General features: G+C 40.5%; 1 protein-coding gene across 1 annotated transcript; it reads left to right on the top strand.

Annotated features, from left to right (window-relative positions):
- Window positions 1-768: 768 nt before the first annotated feature.
- Window positions 769-3,042, top strand: LOC143029555 (hemocyanin A chain-like). Its single transcript, XM_076192219.1, has 2 exons — window positions 769-2,322; window positions 2,515-3,042. The coding sequence occupies exons 1-2, from the start codon at window positions 792-794 to the stop codon at window positions 2,934-2,936; spliced, it is 1,953 nt and encodes a 650-aa protein (XP_076048334.1). The 5' UTR covers window positions 769-791; the 3' UTR covers window positions 2,937-3,042.
- The last annotated feature ends 6,404 nt before the right edge of the window (window positions 3,043-9,446 follow it).

Genomic DNA, 9,446 nt, shown 5'->3' with positions numbered 1-9,446 from the left:
AATGAAAACTCAACCTTGGAATATGAAATGTTGGTTGGTAGTTGGAATCAAACCTGACATATGAATTAGACTTCGATTGGAATGCGAATGCATTAGAAATTCAGATGACACTAGAATATTCATAGATACCAGAAATCCTCTAGGTAAACAAATAACAGTTGCATTTAGCACCCTTCAAGGAAATAAAACCCAGTCGTCAGATTACTGTAATCATTTAAAAGCCACTAATACATTCAGAGGCTAAATCAAAAGGTTTGTGCATATATTAAAGAGGAAAGAGTTTTTTGCTCCTGATAATGGGGTGACTGAGTCAAAGCACATCCCCATTCGACATCCATGCAAACCTATTCAACGCCGCTTCCATCTTTGTACTCCTACCTCGGAGGCGAAGGGCTATCTCTGACTCTTGCTATATTACTCAGGTGAAGCCAATGCTGCAAGATACAGCAACCATACAGCAAGGTCTGTTAGCCGGATCTGATTTAGTATCACCTCTTTATCATAAGGCGACTCTTCTCTTCCACATAAAAAGCATTGGAAATGACTTATATCAAAACCATGTAGTCGACCATGAACTAACAATTTGCACAAGGATATTATATCAATGTAGGACATACCAGGTTTTTATGATAATGAAATTCCTTCCTATGATAAGATTAAGTACTCAGAGCAAAAAATAAGTATTGGCTAAAGATTAGAAAGAGGACTTGGAAACTGTTATCATACGGGCGAGTATAAGAAGGGGGGTCTGTACTCTGCTGAATCACACCCGGTGACATCAGCGTTCAAGCATGAAGTGGGTTCTCCTCATCGCGGCCGTTCTGGCCGTCGCCTCAGGGGCTGATGTGGCCCACAAACAACAAGCCATCAATCGACTCCTCTTCAAAGTCACAGAACCAATCCGATCCAAATTCACTGACCTGAAAGAGGCCTCCACCAGCTTCGTACCTACTGGTGCCGGAGAGCTGCTCAAGAAGGAATTTGACGATCACCGACTTCTTGAACAGAAGCACTGGTTCTCTCTCTTCAACCCCCGTCACAGGGAAGAAGCCCTCATGCTCGTCGATGCCCTACTGGAGAGCACCGACTTTGACCACTTCAAGAACACGGCCGCCTACTTCCGTGAGCGCATGAACGAGGGAGAATTCGTGTATGCCGTATACGTGGCCGTCACCCACTCGACCGTATGCGATGGAGTCATCCTTCCTCCCCTGTATGAGGTGACCCCTCACATGTTCACCAACTCCGAGGTTATCCAGAAGGCTTATACTGCCAAGATGACACAGACGCCTGCCAAGTTCCACATGGAGTTCACTGGCTCTCGCAAGAACCCCGAACAACGTGTGGCTTACTTCGGAGAGGACGTCGGCATGAACTCCCACCACGTTCACTGGCACATGGACTTCCCCTTCTGGTGGCATGGAGACAAAATCGACAGGAAGGGAGAACTCTTCTTCTGGGCCCATCACCAGCTGACTGCTCGTTTCGATGCCGAACGTCTGTCCAACTACCTTCCCGTGGTCGATGAGCTCTACTGGAGCAGACCCATCAAAGAAGGATTTGCTCCCCACACTACCTACAGGTACGGAGGAGAGTTCCCCTCCCGTCCTGACAACAAGGTTTTCGAGGCTGTCGAAGGCGTTGCGCGCATCAGGGATATGAAGGAGATGGAGAGCCGCATCAGGGACGCAATCTCACACGGATACATCGTCGCCAAGGATGGAACTCCCATCTACCTCGACAATGACCATGGTATCGATATCTTGGGAGACGTTCTTGAATCTTCCACCACCAGCCCCAACGCAGCATATTATGGTGCTCTTCACAACTACGCCCACATCATGTTGGGAAGGCAGGCCGATCCCAGGGGCAAGTTCAACATGCCACCGGGTGTCATGGAGCACTTCGAGACCGCTACTCGTGACCCCTCCTTCTTCAGGCTCCACAAGTACATGGACAGTCTCTTCAAGCTACACAAGGACAAACTCAAACCCTACACTGCAGATGATATCGGCTATGCAAATGCCCATATCACCGAGGTAGAGATTGATGGCGACCTGTCGACTTACTTTGAAGATTTCGAGATTGATCTCACCAATGCCCTCGATGACACAGAAGAAATCGACGACGTGGCAATCTCTACCTTCGTTAAGCGTCTCAACCATAAGCCCTTCACCTACAAGATTGGGGTTGACTCCGATCACGGAGATACCGCCACCGTTCGAATCTACCTTTGCCCCAAACACGACTACAATGGCATCGAACTTCACCTTGACGAGTACCGATGGGGCTGCGTTGAGATGGACAAGTTCTGGACTCACTGTAAGTACTGACTTGTTTCAAAACAAACTTAGAATACTTGATATCCCTTTAAATGCTAATTATATGTATGATTGAATTACATTGGAGCTCTGTTGATATTTCCAGAATAATTTCTTTGTGTGTATGAGTACCTACTTGATATACCTTAATGTTAGAACTATAGTTAACTAACCCAGCAATTCTTTCTTTCAGTGGTTGAAGGACACCACACAATCGAGCGCAAGGCTTCCGAGTCTTCAGTGACCATCCCCGACCGCGTACCTTTCCATGACCTCATCAAGGAAGCCGATGATGCTGTTGCAGCTGGTCAAGACCTAGTCCACTCGGATGTCAGGGCCTGTGGACACCCCGCCAGGATGCTCTTACCTAAGGGCAAGTCCGAGGGTATGGAGTTCAATCTCTTCGTGGCAATTACCAGTGGTAATGATGCTACACATCCCGACCCAGCCTCCAATGAGCACGGCAGCACCCATGGCTACTGTGGCTCCCACGGATATGTTTACCCCGACAAGAGACCCATGGGCTACCCACTTGACCGCAAGATTCCCGACGAACGCGTCTTCCACGTTGATAACATCAACGTCAGCACTGTCAAAGTATTCCACAAGGAATGAGCAAGTTTTCACGCTTTAAACTAAACCTTTCCCTTTTCAGTTTGTCATCACATGACTTTTCGCCTTTAAGAGTACAATGATGATGAGAATAAAAGTAATTTATGTCTATCTGTATTTCTTTTACCTAAACGTTGGAAGGAATGACTATTTCTATTTACTGATGACAGTCACTTTCAATGAAGGTCCCAAGAAATGACATCCTGTGGTGATAGGCAAGTCTTCTTTGCTGCTAACAGGAATCGGTGAAGAGATACATGAGAAACTTCTTTTTCTGATGTAAATAATTTCTCCTTTTGCATGACAGTACCCGGTTCAATATTCATTGGCTATCCAGTAGAGCACAAGGTCCCCGGTATGAGCATTCCAGGTTGTTGATAACTATTGATACACTCAAGATTCCACGCTTGAAACTAAACCTTCTTCTTTCAATCTGCCATCGTACACACACACACACACACACACACACACACACACACACACACACACAAATATGCTCTCACGAACACTGCATCGCTGGAACTATGTTGATGACAGTACAACTGGCATTGCCGTCATTACCAGGCACCCAGGTTACTCACTACTGCAGTCCACCCTGGACAAATTTAAGACGTGGACTGAGGATAATAAAGTGACAATTAACCACAACAAGACCGTGGTGATGCACTTCTGTGCGTCCCCATAGGTGCTCGTCCCCATCTGTCAGTAGAAGCAACACGTCAATGCCACAATAAGGACAATCTCATGCAAACTTTAAATGTGGTACTTACTCAGGTCACTAGGGACGCGGAAAAACAACGTGGAATCTACACCACCTTTATACTCCCCACCCTCATGTACGCTTCCCCAATGTGACCCCCCTCGCTCATCCTCATCTAAAAGCAACAACTAGAAAGAATACAGAAGATGGCGTGTAAAATAATCTTCGGCCCTGCCTACGACGACTAAAACAACGCCCTTACCATCCTGAATCTCCCAGGATTGTCCGAGAGGCATCGGGAGGCAATAAGGAAGTTTGGGGAAGACCCACTTACTCTCGTCATTGACACTTCCTCCCAGGTGAAGCTCCCCAACCACGCCACGCATAAGAACACCGCAATTCAATCCATAGTGCACATAATTAATTAAATTTAGTTTAGTTCTATAATTAGCTCAAACTGTATATTGGTAGTGTATCAATGTTAACTCAATAAACAAATTATAGTAATTATTTACTATTATTACACATACGCACGCACACACACACATACACACACACTCACGCACACAGACACACTCACACACACAGACACACACACAGACACACACACACACACACACACACACAAACACACTCACTCTCTCTCTCTTTCTCTCTCATACACACACACACACACACGAACACAAATTTATAGTCGCTGAATGTTGATTATCTTCTTCACTACGAACGTATATTTTTTCTTGGTCCAGTAGGTGAATTCCATCATCATACAGGACTCATTTTCAACGTCCGAACTTTGTAAATTCAGTGTCCTGGATTATTTTTAGGATGTATCTTTGATGTAGTTTAATAATAATGCAAACTTATTTGAACAATCTCTTAATTGATATAAAATCGCACCCCATTAGAACTTCTCTTTACTTCTCTAAGCGGTGACAAAATTTCCTCCTCCCTTTGAATATCTCTCATTCCTACGTTATCCCTGCTGATGTCTTGCTTTTACTCCATTAAACTCTACAGTTTGTAGTATCCTGCTAGGGTCTCACATTGTCCGTGCGGATCCTCATCTTCTTCAGTCTGTTTAGTGTCCAAGACTTGTATCTGTTTGGCATAATAACCGCACTCACATAAAGGATTACAAAGGATTACAAAGGTGGAGCATGCCGACAGGAGACCTTTTGGTCCATATCAAGGTCGGATGCGAAAAAATTATAATAATGATAAAGAAATATGTAAATGAATAAATAAAAACTATAATAGAGTGAATAATAATAAATGAAATAAATGCGTAGGCACAGATAAATAATAAACAAACAGGTAAATAGTAAATAATAACAAATTGACATATAACTTATAACAAATGAGATTCAAGCAAATAATAATAAACAAACAGACAAATGATAACAAAATGAATAAATAAATAGATAATATAAAATAAATGACAGTCATTACAGCATCTTGCTTAGGTATTTATCTAAATGATTCTTAAAGCTTCGAACTGAACTACATTGCACTGCCTCTGCAGGAAATTTATTCCATTCATTAACTACACGGTTGGCAAAGTTGTTTCTACCCATCTCCAAATTAAATCTATTTCCTGATAGTTTGAGACCATTGTTTCTTGTCGGATTCTCATTCACTGTGAAAATTCCGTCACTTCTGATGTTATTAATTCCCTTTAGAATCTTAAAGACCTGTATGAATTTACCACTGAGTCTACGCTTTTTTAGGGAAAACAGATTCATACGTTTTAGTCGATTTTCGTATAATTTATTTTTGATATTTGGAATCAGTTTTGTGGCTCACCGTTGTACTTTTTCCAATCTGTCAATGTCTTTAATGAGATTCGGTGACCATACGGAAACAGCATATTCCAAATGTGGACGAACTAACAATCTATATAGCTTGTTAATGAGTGATGGACTTTTGAAGTCAAAAGATCGCGCAATCAATTCTAGAATCTTATTTGCTTTCTCAGAGGCTGAAATACACTGCTTATATGATTTGAGATCGTTACTGATAATTACGCCGAGATCCTTTTCTCTATCTACTTTTGTTAACGAATTCAAAAATATTTTTAATTGTATTTACTGTTATTTTTACCTATGTGCATTACCTTGCATTTACTTGTGTTAAATTCTGTTAGCCACTTTTCAGACCATTGCTGTAATTGATCTAAATCTTCTTGAATACCTAATTGGTTTAAGTGATCATTTGCCATTCCGCACAATTTTGTATCATCAGCAAATTTGGAAACAATAAATTTTGTCCGTGGTCTATATCATTAATATATACTTTGAATAGAAGTGGCCCAAGAACGGAACCTTGAGGAGCTCCACTTGTAACATTTTTCCATCTAGAAGTTTTTTCCACTTAAAATAATTCTCTGTTTTTGATCATTCAACCAATTATTAGTCCAACTTTATAGGTTACTACTTATTTCGTGTGAAGCTAATTCACGAGTAATAAGTAGTCTTTCGTGTGGGACGGTATCAAAAGATTTTGCAAAGTCTAGATATATTAAATCTATATTGTTTCTTTTGTCATAATTCGAGATGACTGTGTTGTAGAATTCGAGTAAGTTAGTCACACAAAAACGTTTCCGTCTGAAGCCATGCTGGCTATCATTTATCAAACAGTTACTTTCTAGATGATGTTCGATAGCATCTCCGATGATAGTTTCCATAATTTTTCCTAAGATCGAAGTCAAGCTTATAGGCCTGTAGTTATTTAGTTTCTTTTTGTCACCTATTTTGAATATGGGAGTAACATTAGCTAGCTTTTATTCTCCTGGGACATCTCCGGATATGATGGATTTCTTGAAAACAATTTCTAATGGAAGAACAATCTCATCTTTTATTTCCTTTAAGATTCTTGGACGCCAATCGTCAGGCCCTGGTGTTTTATCAACTTTGAGTTTTTCTATACACCTTTTATTTTTTCTTTTGTTATATTTACCGTAGTATGTTCACCCTAGACTTTTCACAGGTTTCAGTTTGGAGTTTACTTTGAGTTGTTTCGTTTACGAATACTGAGCTAAAATGATTGTTTGAAATATCACACATTCCTTCATTTGAATATTCATGTTGACCGTCAGCAGATAATAGTGGACCTAATAACCTTTTTATATCTAATGTAACTATAGAATTCTTTGGGATTCTCTTTGGATTTATCAGATATTCATTTCGTATTGTCGTTTTCTTATTTTAGTGTCTTTTTTAAATCTCCCTGTATTAATACATAACTTTGATAGTCATTAGATGCACCCGACCACTTGTATTTCTTATAAGCCAGTCTCTTTTTAGCAATACTTTTTCAGTTTATTTGTCAAGCCATTTTGGGCGAGACTGATTGGGGGACGTCTGTCCTTAAATGGAATGTAAGTATGAATCATCTTAGCGTATTTTGAAACATTCCCATATCTGATCTAAAGGTATTTCGCTTAATTTTGCCTCCCGATCTGTAAGCTGAAGCTTCTGACGTAGTCCTATGAACTGAGCTTTACTGAAATCGGGTATTTTAGAAACACAAGTATCTATTCTAAAAAAAATTAGTAGTTTGAATCTAAACTGTGATCGCTATTTGCAATAGTTTCACCGACTTCTACATGAATTATCATACTTTCGCGGCTAGTGATCAATAGATCGAGTAAATTTCCATGTCTTGTGGGCTCTTTTACATGCTGAACTAATTGTCATTGAGAAAATCTATCAAGCGACTACTTATATGGTCATATTGTAGGGTCATCCAATCGAGGTAATACGGTTGAGCGTTTAGGAGACGATGATCCAGCAGGAACTCCCATGATAACATTAGTTGTTCTCTTCATGGTGGATATGGTTGTGGCAAACTAACTTTATTTCTTTGGTACAGTTATTGGAGATAATAATATTTGGTGTCACCATGTTTGGTATATTCACTGGATCCATTATATACCTATGCGATGCAGTGCTCCAACCCGTCATTATGACGATACTCCATATATCTATGAGGAATTTCCATTTTTGCTTCCAGGAAGGAACGTGCCATTGTCAGTGAGTGCGTGCGAGTTGTTCTTTGTCTCATCTCTTGTATAAAATCCGTTCGATTAGGGTGACCCTATAAAGATTTCATTTAATCAACATAGCTTGTGTGGTCATTAAAATACTCAACCCTACTTACCAATATCAAGGTGTTAACTTTCGAATAGGAGCCTTCCCAATTGGTCAAATTCGGATCTAGACTCATTTATGTTCCTTATAGGGCATTCCAAATATACCTCTATCAAAAGCTATGTTTCTTGATATCCTTCATCTTTTTCTACTTCCCCATCCCAAATAAGGATATCTCCCCTGTCAATTTGTTCTGAATACAGCAGTAATATCACCTTTCTCCTTTATTTTAACAAGGGGAAAGCCAGTTTTTTAATATTTCCTTGAACGGCCTGTCTGCCAGGCTTGGTATGATTTTAGTCGTTGTCCTTGATATTCTTTGAGAGGCTTAGAAGAGGAACAGAGAAAGTAATTGATGAGGAACAGTGTGTCCATACAGAAACACATGCACATTTAGCTCACGAGGGAAACGCTCATCAATATACCGCCAAATACTATACTTTATCAAACTCCTCGTTAAAGCACTGCAACAAGACATGAAAGAACGGCATGGTCACACCTACCTTCAGGTAATGCCAATGCGGAATTGGCCTGGTAAAACACATCAGTTGCTTAGATGGAACCAACACACAGAAAACATTATACTATACTGTTATTTTCATAATTAGAAGTACCCCAGATATGCTCATATAATATCTTATTTTTCACTTGATAAGTTGTTCTGAACATTTTTGCCCGTGTTATAGTTACTCCCAACAACTACAGAGTTGACCAAGGTTACCCTTTCCAAAAATTTCAGGAGAAAATATAGAAAAATATAATATGGTAAGGAGGCACGTGAATGGAAAGGTGAGATACGTGTAATACAAAATAAAATTCTGTTGTAGAAGAGAAGAAACGAGCATTCACTGATTGGTCACAAAATAGGAGGAGAAAATCATTTGAGAGGTACAAAGAAAAGAGAAGATAGATTAAGATTAAGATAAAGGAGCCAATGAGGAAAAGATGTCTTGAAAGGAATTAAGAAAGGATGAGGGGAGGAATCAAGTAGAGAAGAAAAGGTAAAAGGTGCAGATGGAGAGATGATAATGGAAGAGACGGCAGTAAGAGGAAGATGGGCAGAGTATTTTAGGGAGTTGCTAAATGTGAAGAAGGGTAGGGAAGGAAAGGTAGTTGCAGTGGGAAGCGCTAAGAAAATGACAGTGATTAATGAGGTAAATGGAGGAGAAATAAGGAAAGAGGAGGTGAAAGCAGTTATTAGATATGATAAGACTAAGTAAGATACCAGGGTTAGATGAGTGTCCTGCAGAATGTCTAAAAAGGGGAGGTAGTGGCGAGGAACAGTGTGGGTTTAGTGCAGGCAGGGATTGCGTGGATCAGATTTTTGTGGTATGGCAGATACGTGAGAAAGCTATAGGAAAAGGTAAGGATGTTTTTTGTGCCTTTATGGATTTGGAAAAGGCTTATGACAGGGTAGACGGGAAGGCATTGGGGAAGGTATTACAAATGTATGGGATAGGAGGAAAGCTGCAAAGTACTTTAAGAGTTTCTACGAGAGTAGTAGACCCTATGTTAAAAATAGAAATGGAAGGAGGGAGTGGTGTGGGGTAAAAATGTGACCTCACCCGGGATTTGTTATGTCACCTTGCCTGTTCAATTTGCACATGAATGGGGTAGTGCGAGAGGTAAACCCAAGGGAAATGAGCGAGGGATTGGAGATGG

This window comes from Oratosquilla oratoria, chromosome 11 (genome assembly GCF_046742065.1).
Source record: "Oratosquilla oratoria isolate Oo_2021 chromosome 11, ASM4674206v1, whole genome shotgun sequence".
Classification (NCBI taxonomy): domain Eukaryota; kingdom Metazoa; phylum Arthropoda; class Malacostraca; order Stomatopoda; family Squillidae; genus Oratosquilla; species Oratosquilla oratoria.
The sequence above is the reverse complement of the archived record's forward strand: the minus strand, read 5'-3'. Positions and strand labels throughout refer to the sequence as shown.

Excerpts from the sequence above, each read along its gene's own strand:
- LOC143029555 (XM_076192219.1), top strand. The coding sequence starts at position 792 with ATGAAGTGGGTTCTCCTCATCGCGGCCGTTCTGGCCGTCGCCTCAGGG. Across the intron at positions 2,323-2,514 it reads GGACAAGTTCTGGACTCACT|TGGTTGAAGGACACCACACA; the intron begins GTAAGTACTGAC and ends TCTTTCTTTCAG.